This window comes from Mirounga angustirostris, unplaced genomic scaffold (genome assembly GCF_029215605.1).
Source record: "Mirounga angustirostris isolate CCGP_5_RB_7025 unplaced genomic scaffold, mMirAng1.0.hap1 SCAF_7, whole genome shotgun sequence".
Taxonomy (NCBI): Eukaryota; Metazoa; Chordata; class Mammalia; order Carnivora; family Phocidae; genus Mirounga; species Mirounga angustirostris.
In genome coordinates, this window is record NW_026991715.1 from 117,890,841 (window position 1) to 117,914,734 (window position 23,894).

The 23,894-nt window shown below is 38.9% G+C and overlaps 1 protein-coding gene across 2 annotated transcripts in view; it reads right to left on the reverse strand.

Annotated features, from left to right (window-relative positions):
* PARP8 (poly(ADP-ribose) polymerase family member 8) overlaps window positions 1-23,894 on the reverse strand; it is a 173,220-nt gene that overhangs the window by 1,971 nt on the left and 147,355 nt on the right. Inside the window, exons 18-27 of one of the 2 annotated variants that reach the window (XR_010413283.1) lie at window positions 23,080-23,145; window positions 20,519-20,586; window positions 18,725-18,773; window positions 17,498-17,610; window positions 17,188-17,260; window positions 15,890-15,959; window positions 12,883-12,956; window positions 11,652-11,721; window positions 10,713-10,797; window positions 634-848 (exon numbers count right to left, since the gene is read on the reverse strand). Coding sequence is in view for 1 of the 2 variants with exons in the window: in XM_064596707.1 (XP_064452777.1) it covers window positions 10,713-10,797; window positions 11,652-11,721; window positions 12,883-12,956; window positions 15,890-15,959; window positions 17,188-17,260; window positions 17,498-17,610; window positions 18,725-18,773; window positions 20,519-20,586; window positions 23,080-23,145 (668 nt within the window). In the remaining variant the exon portion in view is untranslated. The remainder of the gene's footprint in view (window positions 1-633; window positions 849-10,712; window positions 10,798-11,651; window positions 11,722-12,882; window positions 12,957-15,889; window positions 15,960-17,187; window positions 17,261-17,497; window positions 17,611-18,724; window positions 18,774-20,518; window positions 20,587-23,079; window positions 23,146-23,894) is intronic. The other variant, XM_064596707.1, reaches the window with a different exon arrangement.

Consider the following 23,894-nt stretch of genomic DNA (forward strand, 5'->3'; position numbering starts at 1 on the left):
GATACCTAAAATATAGCCAAAGGGATTCAGTAGTGAAGACGTTATTTCTCAGTTGTATTTAATAATGTGTTCGCAAATGCAGAAAAGCCTGCATGACTAAACACATGATTATCCTACATCATGCCCTGATTTGCCCCTCCCTCCCTCCCTCTTTCCTTCCTTCCCTCCTTCTTTCCCTTTTAATCTTAACTTTTTCACACCCCCCCCCAGCATTTCCCACGGCAGCTGTTCTACGAAGCCCACCGTGAAAGAACATACCAACTTCAGCTTTCGGTTCCTTAGGTTCGAATCTTGTGAACCCCACTCCCACTTCACTCATTTGTTTATTTTCTGATCTGCGATACCCTGAGAAATGACTTCACTTTCTGCCACTGCTCCCTCAGTGCCTGCCCTCTCATTATTATTCCGTTGTGATCAGTGCCGCCTTTGTTTCCTTATCACTGGCGGCTCTTTGTAGTCTGACTCTAGAAGATATTCTTATTTGTGCTGATACTTCACACAAGAATGCAAGTGTGCTAAGTTTCGCTAAGCTATAGAAGTGGAAATATAACATTAAAGGACAGCGATTACTAAGTCCTTTAGAAAGAAAGAATTGCGTATTAGATGATTATTCATTTCCTCTAATAAACTTACTTGGGCAAAAAGAATTTTCCAAGAATGAATTTTTAAACTTCCGTGATAAGATTCAGAAGTAGAACAGGTGATGAATTAATTTTACTTCGTAAAAATGACTTCAAGACAGAAGCTTTCGAGAAGTGGTAATTACTTCAAAATAGATAACCATGGGTGTAAGCGGTCTCAAAGATTTATGCGCACCACTGCCTTTTCCTCACCACATTAAAATTCTCCTGAAATAGCACAATACAGGAAAATGGAATAGATGACATACAGCAATGAGAACTCAGGTCCTTACATAATCCACTGCTCAAACACCTAGTGATAACTCCATTTGTAGCAAGTTTAAACTCTTTAAGAACTGACCCACGGTTGCCAATCAACTAGGTTAATTCTATCCGTATAAGTACATACACATGCACGCGTGCATGTGTTTATCTATGACACTCAATGGTGAAGCACTACTGTGAAGAAAAGAAAGGGATATGTGGTACACGGCCTACTTATAATGATTTTCCCAGGAGACCAAACTGTAAGTGCTCTGTTAATTAAATGGAGAATGTTAAAGTGAAATGCTTTAAGCAATGTCCAACGCTAGTTTGGAGCTTTGTGGCAAACCGTATGAAAGATACATTTTATGGAGCAAGTAAAATATGTTATATGGTTTCTGTGTACATCCTGGCTACCCCCGGGGCCAAAGGGTAAACTAAGGCATCCATAACGCTGAGCCAAGGCTGGGGAGGCACCCTGGCTTGCAGGCTCATCCCGCGGGAGATAATGGTATTCACCAAGCCAATCCAGCTAGTTCCTCAAGGATCTGGATTTCGGAAAGCCAAAAGACACTGCCAAAAAGAGGATGGAGAGACAAAGAAAACCAGAGTGCCAGTTACGCATACCGGTCCACGCGGATCTCTCCTCACTTTCCTAATACGCATTTGTGTTTGCTCTGACCCTGTGGCATCTGTGTCCTCTGTACACTGGACGCAAAGCTGAGTAAGACAGTCTTGGCTTAACTGGTACCTGCGTACTACCAGCTCTATTCCTTTCAATTTAAAGCTGACCTTTGAGGTTTGTCTACAATACATTCTAACCGCTCATGCTTTCCTCAACCCACTGCAATCATTCTTCCGACCCCACCACTCCACTGAAAGTCTGGACAACGGTTACCCATGGCCTCTTATGTGAAGAATTCAGATTCTACCTGCTACGTCTGCAGTATGTGATACAGTTGACTGCTCTTTTCCCTGAAGCGATATTATCTCTTCACTCCCTAGTTGGTCCTTTGATTATTAATTCTGTTTCCTTCATTGCGTCCTCTTCCCTGGCCTCCCATTTCAATGCTGGCTTTATCCACAATTCACTCTCAGTGTTTTCTCTTTTCATGATATGCAAACTCTCAATTATTTCAGTCTCTCCCGCTGCTTTAATCATCACCCACATGCTGATTCCTAAACTATATCTCTAATCCTTACATCCTTCTCTAACTATAATTTCCCCACAGAAATCACAAATCTAGTGTATTCAAAATTGCTTAATTTTTTAACCCCAAGCCTGCTTTTTTACCTCTATCAAAATCTCAGTTTGGAGTACCATCATCTACCCAGTCTCTCAACAAGAGAACTTCGGTCATTCTTGGCTCTTCCATGTGCCTAAATCCAATAAATCACCAAGTTATCTTGCTTTTGTTTTCCTAATTATTGCCAGGTGCATCTTCTCTCCATTTGATGCCATTACCTCCGTTTATGGCTTCATTATCATTCGTCTAAATAAGTGATTTTCAAGTTGCAGGTTACACGTACAATTAGCGGGTTCTGAAATTAATTTAGATTGTCTGGGCTAGCATTTTTCAGTGAAACTAGAATAGGATAGGACACAGAATACTGAATGCACCACACAAATCAAGCATTGTTTTTTCCCAAGTCACAATGTCAAAAACGTTTTCTTTTGGAGTGAGAAACACTGACCTAGACGACTGTAAGAACATTGTAACTGATCTCTCGGTCTCCATACTTAGCCGCACCGTCCCTCCGAGAAGGCTGTTTTCTGCTCTCGCTGGAGTGATACAAATGGCCTGCACTTCACTTGCAGGACAAATATCCAATGGCACTGGCATAGTGCACCAGGGTCCTTCGTAACCCAAACCTAAACTTCCCCTCCAGTCATGTCCCACTACCCCAACACTCTATTTCCATCAAATGGAAGGGTTTGCTATCCCCAAATACTACGTGCTCATTGACACCTGAAAAGCCTTAGTAGTTAATGGAGAGAAGATGAGACTCACATCCTTTAAACAAACAATAATAATTTAGGATAGAAAGAGCCCAGGGCAAAAGCAAACGGAGAGTAGAGAGCAAGAGTGAGAGACCGAGATGGAGATTGAAAGTATTGGGGCGCCTGGGTGGCTCAGTTGGTTATTCGGCTGCCTTCAGCTCAGGTCATGATCCCAGGATCCTGGGATCGAGCCCCACGTCGGGGTCCCTGCTGGGCGGGGAGTCTGTTTCTCCCTCACCCTCTGCCTGTTGCTCTGCCTACTTGTGCTCTCTCTCTCTGTGTCAAATAAATAAATAGAATCATTAAAAAAAAGTATTAAGAAAAATGCATATTCTTCCATTGTCTATGAAGCCCACAAGGAAGCATAACAGTTGTGGGTTGGAAGGATAAAACTGGCCACAGGCATTCAGATGTCTTAAACTATGAAGCATATACAATAATAAAGGAAAGACAAGCTACCATTTGCCTGGGTCAACTGGCAGCGTTTAGATATATGCATTATTCGTGGCATAGGGCATTTACTACAATATGGCATACAGAATACTTTGCAGCTATTTATTAGTATTACAGACAAACAACTGCTAATTTAACAGTGAAGTTCATTTATGTCCAGAAAGCAACAAGATTAAAAAAAAAAGAAATGGAGTGGGGTGCCTGGGTGGCTCGGATGGTTAGGCGTCTGCCTTCGGCTCAGGTCATGATCTCAGGGTCCTGGGATCAAGTCCCACATCGGGCTCCTTGCTTACTAGCAAGGAGCCTGCTTCTCCCTTTGCCTGCCGCTCCCCCTGCTTGTGCTCTCTCTCTCTCTGGCAAATAAATAAATAAAATCTTCTAAAAATTAAAAAAAAAAAGAAATGGAGCAAGAATGGTATCAATAGGGAAAATGATACACTTGACTGGGGTTTTCTGAAGAAGGAAAAATGAAACCATCTAAAAGGAGACAAAAATTACTTAAGTTCCCAGGAGCATTAAAAGATTACTAAAATTTTAATTAAAAAATAAGCCAATTTGCTTAAAAAGCTTTGAGAAGGAAAGAGAACAACAGAGGGAATTTAGCTGTCCGGAACTCTCTGGATATGTTAGGAAATTTCCTAGATAAAAACTTTTGAATGTATTGACAAGTTCTATTTCCAAACTGATGTAGCAGCTTAAAGAATGGCACACGTCAATTTGTTTTCGGACTCCCTGAATCTGGAACCCAGAAATGATAGCATTGTTTTTCATTAGCAATAGAGAGGAGAAATTCACTGTGAACAAATGATATCCAGGACTTTTCCAAAGTTCCTTAAGGTATCTGATGCTATAAGAGCGTTGTCTACATCATCGCCCATGTACAATTTCTTCATCACGTTGAAACGTTCGGCCTTTGTCACTGTTCTCATGCACTATGTGTTAAGCGTTTCTGCGAACAGAATTTGCATTTTACTAGGGAAGATAATAGAGTTATGCAAATAACTGTAAGATGGGCAGCAAGGACAAGCAATTTTAGGACGAGCAAGGACGAGTAAAATTTAGAGTAAAGACAGACATCATGTCTGACTGGGATATCAGGAAAGATCCCATGGAAAAAGACTATGTAGTTGAGCCTTAGGAGATCAGCTAAGGCTGAGCGGGCAGGAAGGCCCATCATTTGGAATGACTGAGCAAAGGCACAGTAGTGGGAAAAATAATTCCAAGTTGTGTTCAAGAAACACCTAGGATAATAATTTTACTTAATCAGTATGGGTCATTGAAGGAAGATAAAATGGGCTCTGTGTTGCGGAATGTCATGTCTTTATTTGTTAAAAACTACCAGAGTGTATGAACAAGATATAATCAAGACTCTGCTTTAGGAATATTAGTGTGATAGAAGTAGTATGATCTTAAAAAATTTATATGCGTAGAAACGTAGGCTATACATCAAAGATTAACTGTAGTTAATTCCAAGTGGGGATATTATGGGTGACGTTCTTCTTTTTTGCTTACCTTTGATTTCAGTTTCTATACAATGAATAGTTATCACTAGTGTAATAATGTTAATGTTTAATAAATTTGGTATTGTACAAGATAGATTAGGAGCAATGATGAAATTAGAAGCCTGGAGAAAAACTAGTGATCTTTTGATGGACTCTGGGGCAGAGAATGAAATATCCATGGAAACAACGGTATTGAAAGGAGAAAACTGTGTAAAGATACACATGGGGGCTGATGACTATAGTGTACAAGGAAAAAGACATTAAAAACTATAGTTCAGGGTTCCAAGTGTCTTTGGGTAAAATTACTGCGTAGATTGGAGAAGCCAAGAATTTGACTCGGGAATTTAGCAATAATGGGTTTCACTTTGTACATATTGATTTCAAGGTAGGAGCAGACATTCTGAGAGAAAATACCTAGCAAGCAGTTAAGTGTGGGCATTTCATTCATTCCTACTTCTCTGCCAAGCACTGTGCTAGGCACACAAAGACAAATGAGCCATACAGTCCCCGACCTCAAGAATGTATGCAGAATAATGGAGAAGACCCTATATAAGAAAGAATAACCCAATGATAAAAACAAGCCCATGGCACCACACAATAACACCAAGGATTAGCACAACGGAGTCAGGGAAAGTTTCTGGGAGGAGGGAAGGCATAGCTAAAATTTAAAACAGGAGTAGGAATCAGATAAATTAGTGTGAGGGAAGAGAGGAAGAAAGAGTCTAGATTTACTGGAGAAAGGAAAGAGGAAAAGCATGGAAGTGTGGGGATCATAGCCTACAGTTGAGGTCATGAAGCGTAATATCTGGAGGTGAGAAATTGTGGGTGATGAAAACTGGGGGTCATGAGGCTGGGGCTAGATCTCCTTGACCTTCCAATGCTGTGGTGCTGAAGGAAGAACAAAAGGCTGGGGAGTGAGTTGGCTCCCTTTGTAAAGGAGATTGGACTTTATCTTATAAGAAGCAAGCAGCTCCTAAAGAGTTTTAAACAGGAGAGTGATGTGGCAGTTTAAATCTTGGAAATGGATCTGGGTTGCAGACAGAGAAACTGGATTTATTATAGGCTAGTGAAAAAGCAAAGTTCCCGATCGTATCAGCTTGATGTCACACAACTTCACTGAGCCATGACTGAATTGCTTGTCTTCCAACTTCATAAATAACTTGTCTGTCTCCTCACTATGTTCCCATTCAAAGACTGGTTTGTTTTTTGTTTGTTTGTTTTTACAAAATCACGATGAAAATTATCTTTCTTTTCACTGAATGGCCATTATACAGTTCTTATTTTACACATTTTTCTTGTATCTGTCTCTTTAGATAGATTTCAAACTTTTACCAAAAATAAAAACTATACATAATCCAAAATATTATCCTTTTTAGCTTCATCTTTGTTCATTCATTAAAAATGTACTGATAAGCAGCCATGCATCTGGTACCAGGGGAGGTGCTGCAGGGCATCAGGATAGTAAATGAAAAGCAAAAGTAGGAGTCAGCCCTTTCAGACTTGACAGCCTCATGGAAAAGTCCGATACAAGAAAAAACTAAATTTTAAATCGAAGTTCTGCAGTGTCAGCTGCAGGAACACCAGGAAGAGAGATTACTTTTGATTAGGAGCTTCCTGGATGAAGTGGTATTTGAGCTGAACCTTAAAAGATAGATTTTGGATAAGAATTCCTGAAATTTATTTAGCACTGAGATCTGCCAGACTCAAGAACCTGAAAATATCCCGTATCTCTTTTCTGCAGACTTGTATGATTTGGTCCTTCCTGTTCTTAAGTTTCTGAACTTATTGGTCGGTCTTGAAAAATAGGAGGGGCTGTATACCTTAAATTTATCTAATAGACAAAATATGGAAACAATTGATTTTGCAGACCTGCCTGCTCTAAATCAATGAAGCACTGAAGCATTGAACAGGTAGGTTGTAACATCAGATAAGCAAGATAGCAAACCTAGCAGTTCTTAACCTTCCCTTGGTCCCAGAGAGTTGAAGGAGAAGTCATATATTCTTACCTCTAACAGTTTTCACTACAGCGGGGGGTGGGGAGGCTGGGTAGCCTCGGGGGAGACCATGACACAAGACACACCTACTCTGTTAACTTGCCAAATTATCAACTACCTTCTCTTTGATTTTATTATTTAATCCTACTCATGGAAAATAGCCAATAGTAAGTCTTCCTCTCTTGCTCTAAAACTCCCCATTCACTGTGAAATAAACATTTTTGTTGACTGTGACTAGAGCACGATATGTCCATTTGCTTTTTGCACCTCCTCTTAAGCCCAGCTTCTTGCTCTTTTTAAAAACTGTTGCCTTATTTCTACATGTGTCTCAAGGCGACTAATGAAACCAAATTTTCTCAACAATCCCTAGAATTGGCTAGAATCTGTTTATAACATCTGAATTATTATGTTTTGCCAGAAGCATTAAAATTTAAGTTTATTCATTTTGAAATTATCCAACAAAAGTTTTCAAACTTATTCTTTTTTTTCTAAGTGATATCTTCCTTTAAATTTTACTTTCAAAAATTTTTTTTTGATACAGCAGTCTGTTCCCTAAAATATCCCCCCAATTCTTCTCTCATTCTGTGTTGTTGTTTACTTGCTGGAAAGAGTACGGTCAGGATATTAAGCACCTGTTTTATTATCACCATTCTAGAAATCAGATTAGCATGGAAATTATTTTGATTTTTCGTAGTTTCACTTAATAATAGATTAAAAAAGGAAGCCACAGTAATTTTTTTTTTTAAAGATTTTATTTATTTGAGAGAGAGAGAATGAGAGCGAGCACATGAGAAGGGGGAGGGTCAGACGGAGAAGCAGACCCCCCGCCGAGCAGGGAGAGCCCGATGCGGGACTCAATCCTGGGACTCCAGGATCATGACCTGAGCCGAAGGCAGTCGCTTAACCAACTGAGCCACCCAGGCACCCCAGAAGCCACAGTAATTTATACCCTAGTCATCAGGCCAAACTTCTAACATAAGCAATTAGATAATGTTAATTTAAAAAATCGGAACAAAATGAGAACAAGAAAATAAGATTTTCTGTCTGGTAACAGTGTACTTGTGATAACTCACTTCTTTCTCATCAATTTATCTTTTCCTAGATGTTACCACTCACTGGGGAGGCACATCACTCATAGAACTCTGTGATTATATCTTTTACAAAGAAGCTGATGGTTGTAAATAGAATGTACATTAATTAGTGAATGGATTCTCCTTCTGATGTGTTTGAATCTTATCAATTTTCCTTAATTAGTCTCTTCTCTCCCGAGGGTGCAGAGAAAAAGGATGAAACCTCATCTATATTTATAAAGAAATGAAAATCATTATCTTAATAGTTTTTTTTCTTTATACTATTTGGAAAGTATCTAAGTATACTGGAAGAATCTTATTCTCTTTTCTTCAGATGGTCTTTCCTCATTTTTTTCTTCTAATAAATACAGAAATCCATCTCTCCAGACACACACACACACACAACACATACATCCCTACAGATTTATTTTACATATAATTTACGTAAAATTTCAAAGAAATAACATTAGAATGCCTACTGCCTAAAGTTGTTTATTTAGCTTAATAAATTTGAACTTTAGCAAGATACTAAGAGGAGTAAATTAACTGATTAACATCAGGCTAAGGAAAGGATTTTGGAGTTCCTTTTCCATCTAAATCATAAGGTCACTCAATCAGATAACTTTGTGATTAGATGTGTCTTTTGGAAGGCCAATCTTCTAACAATGGATAATAGTCATGATGGTCAAGAAAGAGGGGGAAATTTAATGAGTGCCCCCCCCTTTTTAAGATTTTTATTTCTCTATTTGAGAGAGAACATGAGAGCATGGAGGGAGAGGGAGAAGCAGATTTCCCACTGAGCAGGGAGCCTGATGTGGGGCTCAATCCCAGGACCCTGATATCATGACCTGAGCTAAAGGCAGACACCCAATCAGCTGAGCCACCCAGGCACTCCTAGTGAGTGCCTTTCAATGAAGACCTGCACTGTGCTAACTTTGTCCTCATAAGAATCTTAAAATCGCATGCAGATAGCTTCCCTAGGAACGTCAGATCCACGTGACATCCTTCTCTACCTTGCATTCTGACCCAGGAGGCTGACCTGTATGGACTCTATCAATAAGCTCACTTGCCCTCTACTTTCTGGCAGGGTTTGACCGATGGGGAGGCCCAGCAGGACACTGGCAGGGGGGTAAAGTCCAGGTTTCCCTTGGGTCCAGGCCCATTAAGGTCACGTTGGGCTCCCTAAGTCCTTCAACTGAAGGCTCCAGCTCCTTTCAAAGCTGCTGAAATAGTGAGGGTTCTCCTACAGGGTTCTGAGAACTTTTCTTGTCCTTGTCCTTTTGGCCCTGGGGATGTAGAACCCCACTGGTGCTGCTAGATCCGGTTGCTACAGTAGACCATGGTGCCCCTAGAAACCACACCTTTTTAAGCAATCTACTTGTGGGTGATAGAAATTATGATATTTCTCATGGGCCACAGGTTTCCTGTTGGGATTCTGCCTGGTAAGGTAGACATAGCGTGCTACTGTATCTACCGATGATGCTTTATTGTACCTACTGATAAAGCTCAGAGAGGTCATGCAACGTGGCTAACTGGTGAGCCTGGACACAAGATGTCTAACCAAAGCAGGCTCTGTCTACCATACTCATGGCTGCCTGGCCATGAAGAAAGAAATCTACAGATACATATATGTGTCACAATATGTATGTATTAATATGCATCAAAAATACAGAAGATACATAAATGCATAATACATAAATCAGTATCATAAGAAAGTCACAGTTTTCATACTATCCCAAAGAAAACCTGACAGTTAGTAAAACTTACGTTGTGAACAGTTTGCCAGTAAGCTAACAGATCAAGTGCTGCAGGCACAGCATGCCATAGAAAACACTCTATACTGAAGCAGTCTTGAGGCAGTCATTTTGACATGGCTTATAAAACAAGCCAGTGCTTTTTTCCCATCTTCTCTTTAGAAGACTACGTCAAAGTACAAAACAGCTATACTCCGTCCTTCCCTGAGGTCCTTCCCGGGATAGGACCATGGATGAGGAAGAAATAGGCAGGGAAAGGGTTGGGAGTCAAGTAAGGGTGGGTGAAAATCAGATAGGTCTACTGCACACATTATTTACTTAGATATGAAAAATAATGTGATTATATTTTCTTGCAGCTCTTATGATACAGCTGTCAAAAAATCCACATCAATATGTCCTGCACTGCCAGCCTATGTTATACGAAATGCAGATCATCAGCTTTTTTTTTTAGTATTTTATTTTATTTGAGAGGGAGAGAGAGTGCATTCAGGGGGGCTGGTTGTGGAGGGCAGAGGGAGAGGGAGAAGCAGACTCCCCACTGAGCAGGGAGCCCAATGCGGGGCTCAATCCCAGGACCCTGAGATCACGACCTGAGCCGAAGGCAGACGCTTAACGACTAAGCCCCCCAGGCGCCCCAGATCATCAACCTCTTATAGGGACAGGACATTCTCATTATTGTCTTCTTTGTTCCTAGTTATAATATTTTTTAAATCCATAAATAACTAAAGATATATGTGTACGTGTACATATGTGTATATGTTACATCTATCTGTATGTGTATGTCTATCTACATACATATACATATGTGTGTATATATATGCACACATAGATCGTTAAAGAGACAGATGTTTTTCTTCATTTCTTCTAAGTTAACAGCATTTAAATATCATTCTGTTTTTTACAGCTCATTAAAATAAAACAGAAACATTCAGATGATGAGAAACTACCTGTCTGTCACCTACTGGCAGCTAAAGTGACCAAATAATAATGTAGTCACTACTACCTCATTCATGGAGAAGACAGTAACATACAAATTTGAACCTTCACACTTACACAAAAAAGAATCGTGTGCAGACATGATCAGTATTTGGGACGACCCATATCTCTCCATGTTTGTGCAGGTCAGGTGAGGTGATCACTGTAAGTGGAAGATAAAATTAAAGAACGATTTTACTCTAAGTTACTACATCCCTGCTCTTAGAAATCTAAAAGCAAAAAGTACATGCACAAACTAACACATGAAAAATGTTTAACCTTATAAGCTATCAAAAGTGTAAGTAAAAACAATAAAATGTCATGTGACAATTTTATGTTTTAAACGCCATCAGTGTAACAACAGGAAGGGAATCACTTGTATATTATCAAAAGCAAATAGTCCTGACTTGGAGACTGTGTAGACAGAAAGCAACTTCGTGTCCTATATTAACTATTAAGGGTTGAAGACTTAAAAGGCAGTTAACGGTGGCTACTGGAACTCCCAGCACCAGCTTTTTTAGTCAAGGTCAGATTTTATATAGAAAGAACAAAGAAAAGCATATGATCTTGCAAATCACCTATCAATTTGTCTACTTCAAGTTCAGAATAGAGGAATAATTTCGGTGTAGAAGCAGAAAGACCTGTTGGGTTCTCTCCTTAGTGCTTGGTTCATCTTTCACATTTTTCATGGTATTATACATTCAAAAACCAACTTAAAAAGGAAGGCGGCATATTCACAAAAGAGATTTGCAATACTTGATCAGAAAAATATAATTACCATTCTGCGGTATCTGCCAAGAATAAAATACAGCACTGTCTGAATTCTTGCCAATTCTGCTTTGTTTTTCACCTTTACGATCTCTATTGTACCTGTTTTCCATCTGTGCCCTTAGAGAAGGTCACAAGGAATAATGCTTTCACTAACCCATGTTGAGCATTCTGGAAATATAGTAAAATTCTTAAACACAGATAACATAGAGAATTAATGCTATGAGGTTGGTAAAACTTTCAACTTACCTTCACATAAGGCTATGCATTTTAAGTTACGGCTCTGCAGGAATTGGGACTGCTGTCCTTTTTTCTGTGACTAAATTCCAAAAGAATTTAAAAATCAGAGTTGAAAATAGGGCAGTTGCTCAAGTGAGAAAAGAATTCATCATCATTAAAAAATAATAGCCACTAAGATAGCTCCAGATTAGGGGAAAAAAAAAAAAAGGCCTATCTAGACTAGCAGTAATATCCTTGAATTCTTTAATGTCAAGCTATATTTGTTGTATCATTTAATTTCTGTACATAACTATTATTAAATCACTCTCAAGATAAGTGAACTAAAAACGCTCAATTAAAGTTTAACAGCCTCACATCATAGAATTAGAACTCAAATTTATTTTTACTGGAAGCCTGGCATCCTCATTTCAAGGGAAACAAAATTAAAATTGCATGATCTTTTCAAACATTACAATCAGTTATTCCAGATCATCTAACTTACCTAAAACCAACCCACTTTTACAGCACCATTAACTAAGCTACAGAGGTTACCAGAAAATCTCATGGAGAAAATCTGTAGTTTTGTTTTTGTTTTTAGATATTAGGTCAGCTATACTTTTTTTCCCCCCGTATTTTAAAAATCACATTACTCATTAAGTAGATTTCTCATTTGTCCAGAATGGTTGTTTCCACTGAAACAACAAGGGATCTGTGCTTGGTCTTTTCTCTGCCTGGAATGTTCCTTCTCCCATATGGCTCATGCATTCACTGCCTATAGGTCTCCGCAAAATAACCTCAGACGGAGTGTTCTTTCCTGGCCACCCCAGGCTACACTCATTCTGGTCCCACCTTCCATCCCACAGTACTCAACAGCCCTTTCCCTTGACTTTTCTCCATTTTTCTCTATCATCTAGCGTTCTTTCTCTCTAAACATACATTTCATTTACCCGTAGCCACTCAATAGAATGGAGGCTCCCTAAGGAATTCTCTAATGTGTTTGGTTCTATTTTTGATTTGTCACTAGAACCCACTGCCCAGGATTCTCTAACATTACAGTAGGAGCTTAATAAAGACTTGCTGAATATTGACTGAATAAAGGCGTTTCGATTATTACATTTTAGGGTCGGTTTTACACCTTTGTGAGTAATGGCCGCTTAAAATAATTCTGCAGACTTAAAACGCCTGAGTGCTTATTGAAGCCCTGCTGGCTAAGGAAGCCCAAGCTCCCTCATCCCATCAGCCACTCGAGTCACTACGACACCTGTGATGCACTGTTGCTTTTACTGCTGGACGCCGGCTCATCTTTGGCTGTCACCTTCTGCTTCTTGTTCATCCCTGAAAAACACCAGCAAAATCGTAATTGAGGGACAAAGCCGGGTGGTACCCCTCAAATGCGAGCCAGGGGCACTGCAAAGTTCCACAGGAGGTGCAGACCTCACTGCCTCGGGCCACGGATGGCCACAGGGGGCTCCGGGAGGAGCAGCTGCTGTGCCCTGGGAAGTCGGTGGGTTTGGGGAAGTCCTGAGGGTGTGAAGAGTGTAGACAAGCCAGCTTGGTTTTCTCTGTACTGAAGACAGGGACAGGAAGTTCTCTTGCGGGACACCTGGGTGGCTCAGTCAGTTAAGCGTCTGCCCTCGGCTCGGGTCATGATCCCAGAGTCCTGGGATCGAGTCCCGCGTCGGGAATCCCTGCTCGGCAGGGGGCCTGCTTCTCCCTCTGCCTGGAGCTCCCCCTGCTTGTGCTCTCTCTCTCTCTCTGTCTGTCCCTGACAAATAAATAAATAAATAAAATCTTAAAAAAAAAAAAAAAAGGAAATTCTCTTGCATAAAACTGATTGATAGATTTAGAAAATTCTTAAAACTTGGTTTTAAAAGGCTGGTAGAGCTTAAACTTTCATCCTTACCATCTGGTTAGTAGAAGGAGAAGGTAAGGAGCGGGAAACATGAACGACGTCAGAAAAATACATTTATGCTGAAACTTAACTTCATGAGTTGTTGATCTATATTTAATTCTGTGTAGAATTTACTGTACCGTCTAATAAAGAACATTTATGCAAGTTCTTTTGTCTGTGATCCTCACAAGTTTGAGCTTACTCTGTTAATGCCATGACTTTTTACTGTGACAGATTTTAGACAAAACAGAACTAAGATTCATGTCTGTTTTAGAATAGATAGATATTTTTCTATACTTCATTTGGAAATGCCCATCTACTGTCCAGAAATGGAGAAGTATGTTGATCTTTTTGTTGCTGTTGTTGCTGTTTCAATAAAGGCTTGATGAGAATGAATGAATTGCAAATGGTGTGGATATAACTCTTTCAAAGTCAGAAATATATCCCCCAGAGGGGCAGAGGTGGAGAAGGTCAGGCTGAGGTACAAGGCCAAGGGTTTCAGATGCGCACTTCTGGGAGAAGGCAAAGGCTGTTATCCTCAGAGAGGCTATGCCGCTCTCCACCCCCTTCGCTTGCAGCCTGAAAGCCAACTACGAAGCTACTTCACAGTACTTGATGACTTGGTATTTTTCCTTATCAGTGCTGAGGATGTATTTTCTTAAACTGGTTTTATTTTAGTTTTTTATTGTGTTACGTTTTAATGAGATTTAGAATCTGATTTATGCTGGTTTTAATTTGTTTTCTCCTTTGAACTATATTACTCTATTTCCTATATTATCTTATTCTTCCTGGTGTTTCTTTTCTTTTTTTTTTTTTTAAGATTTTATATACTTATTTGTCAGAGAGAGAGAGAGAGAGAGAGCACAGCAGGGGGAAGAGGCAGAGGGAGAAGCAGACTCCCCGCTGAGCAGGGAGCCCGATGTGGGACTCGATCCCAGGACTCTGGGATCATGACCTGAGCCGAAGGCAGACGCTTAACCATCTGAGCCACCCAGGCACCCCTGGTGTTTATTTTCTTAGTGTTGTTTTGGCATATTGTATTTCAAAGATCGTTGCAACAATATTTCTCAAGCCATAGGCTTTTCTACAATGTGACTTTGCCACATTTTCCTTTGGGGACTAATTCCCCACGCCTCAAAAATGCAGGGGCTTGTGACTGCTCTGACCCATAGCATATGTGGGAAGTGCCACCATGTGACTTCTGAGGCTAGGTCAAAAAAGGCCTACAAAGTCCACCTGGTGCTCTTAGGGCATGTGTTCTGGAAAAGGTTGGGGTGGAACCCTGAGAAACAACTTGTTGTGGCTGAAAGAGCATGAACGCAGGCAAAGCGATTAGATGGGCCTGGTTAACATTTACCTGGTGATTAGACCTCTCAAGATATCTTTTTCTATAATAGAGCATCTGAAGACTTACTAACCAGGTACCACCAGAATGACATCTCCTGAACCTGTGTAATATAATTATATTAATTGCCCATACACACGAGCATGCAAGCAAAACCAACTATATATGCAGGTATACGAATATAAAAACTTTACAAGTCTGAAGGGAAATACAGAGAACACCGGTTGGGGCTGGGGGAAAGGAGAAAAAAATTTCAGTTGTTACTTTACACAGTTCTATGTAGTTTCAATTTCCTTCTTTTTTTCAATTTCTTTATAAAAATGAACATAATTACTTTATGTTTAAATACATTAAGATATTGCTCTAAAAAAAAAAAAAAACACACCAATCATTGCAACATATTCCCCCAAATTTAAAAGTGCAAAGAAATCACCCCATATTCCACCACCTGAGGATAAGGAATGCTAATAATTTCATGACCTTTCTTTCCATATTTTGAATTTACCAGGCTCCTCTCCAGCACATGCTTTCAATTTTTTCCAAAATAATTTTTTCATACAATTTCACCAAACAAGATGTCAATAAGTAGGTTGATTTTGAGGGTGTTTTTCTAATCCTAAATTCTCCATACTGTTCAAAATGTCTTTATACGATATATAATAATCCAAAGAAAGAAGTTGGCATGATACAGAGTTACATCCCAGGATAGTGAATTACTACAGATGAATAATCAGTGTTCTAAGGAATGCTTTGCAAATACTACATTCTCAATAGTTACTTGTGGAGGGGATAAATGTAGAAACTACTGAACAAAATGGAAATTAATTTTGAAATTGAAAAAAACCACATATTCCACTTTATATACTAGGGTAAGTATTATAAATTCGTCCTGACATGTGAGCTTTGTTTTCGCTTCTGACATGAATCAAATGAATTAAATGCAAACATATCAAATAAGCTTCAGTCACCTGATATACAATAAAAAAATCAAAACCTCACACACTTGAGGTTAGAAATGAAACACGAGCTTACCTGAGTAACCAAAAGATATGCTTGACATTGGACTAAGATAGATTCCACTCCCATACATTGCACCGTGGAGCTAAAAGGGGAACAGGTGGGAGAGAAAGTAGACAGTCAATGGTTTCAAAGGTTAATATTTTACAAAAGAAAGGAATCAGTCTCATGTTGGGAGGATTAACTCTTAGAAAATGGTAAGGCTCTTTCCTAAAGCCTAATGTGAAAATAGTAGTATTATCATCCTTGTCTTCAACATTCAGTGAGTTGATACATGAAAAGTGATAGCAGGAGAAAAAATCCTTGATAAAGGTTTTCCACCCGACCTATGACAAAGACAGTCACTTATTATCAAGTACTATAATAGGTTTTTATGTTAATGACTCCAAAATATTGAAAACCGAACAGGCTGAATTATACACGACAGAGTTTTGATGAGGACGCACATGCTAGTATATTAACAAAGTAGCCTATTTAGATTTTCATTATGCAACACTGTCATCCCATTCCTATCTCCTTTTAGGTTAACAGTTTCATTAGCAGAAACTCTTCAACTGGTCTAAGAAACTACTCAGAACAATTAAAATTCTCTCTCATTATTTCCATGTTCTAGGGCCCCTGTACCTTATTTAGTATGAACTGAATACTAATTCAGTAAGTGTGTGTTTATGGACATTTACATTTAACTGTATCATCTCAACTGTCATCGGGAGTGTGAGATCCAGCACACGCGACAGGATTGAGCATCTCATTTTCTGACCTCTTCCCATCATCAGATGAAAATTAGCTGAATGAGAGTGAAGTGGGGTGTTGGAGGCGACGGGCATAAATAAAGATGAGCCCTATATCCACGATACCCCGCTAACTCCCAGCGCTGCCACGGAGACCATGAAACAGGCAGCAGATGGCTCTTTGGTGTCCAATCTCCCTCTTGCTGATTCTTGGCCTTACCTTTCCTTATCCTAAAGTATCCACACTGGGGCACTGCTCAAGAAATCCGTGTTGAATTATCAGACAGAATGCTTGTATGGTTTTACTTTCTGCATGATAATTTTCTTCTACTGAAGTTCAAAGTGATTTTACTGTTTTCTCATAGGGAATTCAGTTTCTTTTTCTTTTCATCCCTATATGGTGTACTGGTCAATTCTGCTTCAGTTATTTTATGAACATTACTTACGCCTTTTAGAAATCCTATGTAATTTTTAAAGCCCACTTGCTTCCCCTTTTTCACGTAATAAAAAAGCACCAGGATTGCTTACTGAACTCTAACACTAAAGAATATATGGTCTTGTTAAAGCATTCAGAAAACTTACCTGCAGTCTAGTATTAGAAGCAACAACCAGACCATTCCTCAGGATAGAGTGCCAGTTTTCAATGTGTGAGCCACTAAAACACAGAGGAGGGGAAGGACAAAGCAAAACCAAACATTAATAATCTAGATTCTAAAGTGGCCACAGTATAATCAGTCATGTACCCTCTGAAAGTCTTGAATTTCCAAATCAAGTATCAGGCAGTGGACTGTTCAGGACTAACAGCCAACTACTAAAAGAATGTTTTCCTCCCCACACACTTCTGGAGGATCGAGGGGAAGACATACCCCCATCAACAGGAAGCCATACTCACTGAAATGCAAAGGTGCTTCCAAAGAGTTTTTTAGCAGCTCTAAAATTAGATTCTTTGGCTGGTGGACTGCTGAGAAGAAGGAATTGATGTGGAGTGTGCATAAACTTCAGTTGCTGCCATTTAAAATAATGACAAATGAAAACATGTCAAAATTAACATATAATCAGACTGATGACAATTTCAAATTTTACTCATTTAAGAATTAATCGAGATTCAAGCCATACTAACTTACATTAACAGGACCATTCATTAAAAAAAAAAAAAAAACCTGCATAAATGATAAATCATATGGAGTTGCTGATATGATGGGTAATTTTTTAGGCTAATGGAAAAGGAATAGGAGACAGACAATCCAAAGTCATTTATATTTAGCTTTGGAATACATTCTGTAATCATGTCCAAGCAGATCTGCCTTCTTAATTATGTTTCTTTTTAAGGCTTTTATTATTGAATTCCCTAAGTATACACTCGTTATTCAACTGGGGAAATATCTGAGTTGGCTAAGGAGAAAAGAAAAGTTAGTTCAAGATTTTAAAATTGCAAAAATTATCATCATCACGCTTTATTTGCATACATTTATAAAACTGTAAATTGCCTACATTCAAATACAGTTCCCCCTTTGTTGACGGAAAGAAATTAAAACAATCTTTTGAATTAGTTGCTTGACAAAATTTTCTAATTGCTGCCCTTTCACTTAGGAATATACTTATATAGGAGTACAAAATAAAGGAAATCTCGCAGTTTAGAGATTCACAGACAGGAGAGCTGAGAGTTTGGATACTGCTCTTCTTTGTTTTCGATCAGAACTGAAATCAGAGTCCATCAGCTTCTTCCTTTATTCTGTAGGCGTATTAAGCCGAGAAGGCAGTATCTTCTCCACTTTGGGAAAGTGGGGCTGTGCCGACAAGAAACTGACAATGCTAAAAAAGCACATTACCTTCTTCTGGTCAAATCCAGATTCTTGCTATCACTTGTGGAATAACTAAATGACTTCATACTGACCCTTCTACTTACTTAAAAGGTCAGGGCAGCAGCCTGAATTTGAATTTGCTTTCTTGGGAAAACTCGGAGCTGGTGTACATACGGTAATTTCAAACTGAAGAGTTAGGCCTAACCTGAGATTACTTCAATTTCCTGGAGAGGATGCCTAAAAATCACAGGGGTCACTTCTCCCAACCAGTCAGGACGCTTCCCATTTCTGTATGTATATGTGAAAAAACAACTTACCCTGTTAACTGGCAGTTTCACAATATGTGACCTATTACTTGAAATAACCCTGAAATTAATTAAAATAGTCCATCAGTCACAAATATATGCCAAATATATTTTACGGTTTTTTTTTTTTCCCTTAGTTGGTAAGTGATCGGAACTTACGTTTGCTGTGACATTAACTAAATTGAGTAAGCATTTTACTTAATTACATCACTTTGCTTTGGTTCCTGAAACAATTTAAAGAGCTTATGGAAAGAAAAGGATAATATTTTAATCTGAGAATGAAGTAGTTCCTTAAAACCTGAGAGATAATGATTTTTAATAATTACAACCTCAGATACCGGCAAAATGAACATTTCTAAGCATACTTTCAAAGGATGATCCCCTAGATGCAAAGCTGATTCATACATCTGCTTCCTTGGTTCTTCCCTACACTGTCTAGTTAAGAATGAGTTTCTGTGAAGATCTTTTTCTTTCTTAAAATACTTGAGGACGTTTGTGCTGATATATATACAGTGGTATATACACAAACTGTTATTCACCATATTTAGACACTGAGGTTGAAAAAAATTACATTCAGGTATCTGAAAGAACTAATTATTTTTATGTTTTTCACAACAGAAAATAATAACTAGGGAAAACTCTAAAAAAACATTTTGGGAAATTTTCTTCTCCTTGAAAGAAGAGTGACTAACAAGCTGAAGGAAATGATCACAAATAATTAAAAGTTAACAATCAGGTTGACTACTGGGGGGGTGGGGGGGGAAGAGACTAGATATTTGAGATTTTTACCTTCATTGTGAATATGATTTCATGTGAGAATGTAAAAAATTACAATGAAAACCTTGTGTTATTCTACTCAAACAGAATTTTAATAACAGAGCATTACAGATACAAAGAAGGAAGCCTTCCAAATCTAATTTTTAAAGTTTTATTAGACTGAATGTTTATTGTAAAATCCTAAGTGAGAGTTAGGTAACCAGAATCATTCTTTCTCCTTTACCCATCTTTCCATAATTTTTTAAAAACTTCCTGGTTATAGCTAGATTAAATCTCATTCAGACCAATCTCTTATCACCTTTACATTTGTATTACTGCATTTATAATCTTGGTGAATTCCATAGTCTTTTAAGTTTTCAGTGATTTCAAAGAGACATGTGCATAAAACCCTTAGAGGTATGGGGGGGTAGGGATACTATTGTTTTCATTTTGCAAGTTAGAAACCAGAGGGCAAAGGCTTTGAAGCAGGTGTGGTAGGAACGGGGTCCTCAACCTGCTCTTCTATTCTCAGTCAGCCTTCCTAGGATCTATGCCGGACTCAAGCTATACCCCTCACCAGGCTCACTCTGAACAGAGCATCATCTGCAGCCGTCAAACAAAGAGTTCATCAAATTTATCCTGTTCTTGTTAAGGAAGTGAACCATACACTATGACATTTTAGAAAGATTTTCAATAAACGTCTGAAACTGAGTTTTGTCACTGAGTCCTCAGTTAACTAGAAAATTAAATGAACCCAAACGGCTTCACCATATAATTCAGCTAATCACATTTTTTTTTAAACTATAGACAAACTGCTGTCAAATACATCATTTATCTGTGCAGTGCATAGGACAGCATTTTCTTCCCCTTGTGATACACAAGTTTTAATTAAAATGAGAGTCATTAAGGACTCTGTAAAATCACCGGGCCTCATAGGCTTGCGGAACTGTAGCACTGCAGGTCTTGTAAAATAGGCCTTTCCCCCCCCCCTTAAAGCAGGCAGTAGAAAATGATGCTGTTTTCATTAAGAGGAAAACTAAAATTTTATACCATTGCAGTAGGGGATGAGCAAGGGGGTCTTGTTTATCCATCTGCTTCTTGATTTCCAGATATGGTGCCTGAAAAAAAAAGTCATTATACTTCTTGATTTTTCTTAAAAATTCCTTTTTCCCTTATGCAAAAGGAAAATCAGGTTGAACAGGTATGTCTAATCTAGTTAAACCCGAAGCTCTGTGGCCGTGACATGGTCGCAGCAACAATTACCCTCATTGTCCACCCCCCCCGCCCCCCTACAAGGTGCTATGAACTCTGAACTTCCATGTGGCCCAATGGGCTTGCCCAAACATTTTGCTCCAGAGGCTTCATCAAGTTTTAGCCTGGCTCCCACACACTAGGCCATGTCTAAAGGTGATCCCAGGCCCCCGACTGAGTCTCTGCTCAAGAAAACATGATGCTGCCCAACCACAAAAGGTACCTACCTTGTACCCACCCACACTGCTAGCCTTCCAGTAATTCTCTACTCATCCCCCTGCTGTAATTTCCTGCTTCCCCACAGCCCCCTATTTCCACTTCTCCGTAGCCCCCTTTTGTTCCCTCTCTGCTCTCCCTTTAAAAAACTCAGTCACTTCTGTCTTCCTCAGAGGTGACCTCACTCACACTGCAAGTCCCTCTCCCCCGCTGCAGTCCTCAAATTAAATCTCTCTCACCACCTTTAACAAGTGTCAGGTGCTGTCTCTTTTTGATGATGACTCTTTTTAACTTTTAACAAACATTAAAGCAAAACTTGTAAGAGCTACTACTCAGGCTCATATCTGAAGGTACTGACTTAGGTGCAGAGAAAACTGGACAAAACTTGCATAAGAAGAGCCCTTCTTTTCAAAGTATTTAATGGAATTTATCCAGACAATTATCCTTTTCATAGAACAAAAGGCAATCTGTCTGTGATAACTTGCATCTATCTATAGGGCAGTACCTTCTAGAAAATAGGACAGTATAATGTTATATTTATTTGGAGAGGTGTAAAGGATTTGACGCAATAAAACCTGGCAGCATCCCTGTGGAGTGCAGACTGGAAGGGGGTGCAGTGTTACTATTTACCACCTTGACAGTGAAGAAGCTAAGTGTCAAGCAATTAAGCAACTTGCCCAAGGTCACAGGCCGCATCACTGATGAGCAAATTATACAACACACGCCTCTGACTTCCTAGGCTGACACTCAATCGTCTCCACTGCCTTCTATTAAAATAGCTTACACATGACCCAGAATAACGGAAGAAAATTTTGGCAGAGGGCTGATCCAGAGTCAGAATTTTGTAGCTATTTTTATCCGAGAATGATCTGGGTCTAGGGTATATAGTATGATAAATACCCTATTATCACCAAAGTCTTTGGTGACTAAAAATATTTACTTAACTTTGTGTAAGCCATTGGAATAGGTTTGTTTTTCCCCCTAAGTGGAAATGTATTTCATTGTTTTCTTTTCCTTATACAAATAATAGTATTTGTTTGAAGAGGAATTCAGGTAATAGAGAAGAGTATGGGCATAGAAAAACAACGAGCAAGGATGATGGTTTTTAAGTAAATGATATAACTTGTGAATTAAGGATCTCTTCGTTTAAATTGTCTGACACACATTATTTGTTGAACAAGTGGATGAATATTTGACTACATGGAATAAGTAACTATCAAAAGACTCAAAACTCAAATTTGGGAATGTAAAAAGGTACTCTGGGAGCACATTTTCAAATACAGTAGGGGTGATGGCAGGGGTGAAGGGAGGAGTGACAGAGAAGCTTTGCGGGCCTCAAGACTGAAGGAATCCAATCCTCTCTCCCCAAAGACAGAAAGGACCCAGGGTAATGCTCAGGATAAGCCTCCTGGGTGTCTAGGGCAGTGCAAGCCTTGAAAAACCGCCATACATATGTAAACCAAACCCATAATGTGTGTTGTTGTCAATTATGGATTATTAATTTCTACTTATCATGATGAGTTTTAAGCCTCTCTCCAAATCTTTGGCAGTGGAAAGGCCTCAAAAATCCAATAGCATGTGCTTTGCGAAGAGCTGGACTATAGCCCAGTGATATGTTAGACTTTCATAATAAACCACAATCCTTGCTCATCAAACACCTCACCAAGCCTCCCTAAAGGGCTAAAAATATAAACTCATAACTCTCAGGGAGGCTAGTGTCCTCCAAAGTTGTTTGGAGATTCTATTTGATAGAATATTTGTTTTTATTTTGACATTAAAATAGTGTGTTAAAATTACTACCATTAATTAAAATGGACAGTCTAGAAAGATGATACCAGATTTAACCTTTGCTTTAAGATATTCTGACACACCACCACACACTCCAATTGTTGGAGAAATCATTAGGATTATAATCATTTAATTACCCTCCAAAAGTCAAAGTGGTAGTCCACCAGTACACTGATGTAATTTAATCAAAACATCCTAGTACAACACCATTTTAATTTTTGACATATTTTAATTACATTCCCATCTAATAGAAAAATCTACACTTCACTACATAGCCAGTACTCTCAGACATTTTTAAAATATGATTTTACTCAAGCAAAACTGAACTGTACAAGACCACAAGATGATACACTTACTTGTGTCATTTCTCTAATAGAAGTTATGCTATCCAGTGCTTTCATTACTCGATCATAGTTCTTCTTCTGTTTGAATGGAAAAAAAAAAAACGGTATTCACTATAAGTCTTTGCAAGCCTACGTGTTACTGGAGAAACATATTTTCCCTGTACATGGATTTCCCATCAGAGTCGATTTGAAAGCAGTGACTGCGTTGTGTCCATAAAAGGGAAGGCTTTAATAAGATGATTCTAGGATGTAGGATATATAACTGAGTTAGAGGGAAGAAAAAAGAAAACAATGCCAATCCTAATATAAGTACATAAAATCATGTTTAGTCTATAGGGGGAGAACTATAAATATAAAAAAGATATTGTGCTCTTGATTCTTTGTGTCACCAAAAAGATTAAGCCATGATGAATAAAGTAAGAACAGAATCCTTCTAAAATACAAAAATCCACTTTGTCTTATAATATCATTTTGCTTTTATTTTCTTTTGATTGAAAGATTGTTACCAAAAGAGTATGACTAGTGAGTATATCAATGACACCACACACTTAACTGATAATTCATCTTTTTTTTTTTTAAGATTTTATTTATTTGACAGAGAGACATAGCGAGAGAGGGAACACAAGCAGGCGGAGTGGGAGAGGGAGAAGCAGGCTTCCCGTGGAGCAGGAAGCCCGATGCAGGGCTCGATCCCAGGACCCTGGGACCATCACCTGAGCCAAGGGCAGACGCTTAATGACTGAGCCACCCAGGCGCCCCTGAAATTCACCTTTAAGTATACTCTAACTATGTGTACTCTTGCCACTTATGAAGGAAGGAAAGCTTTT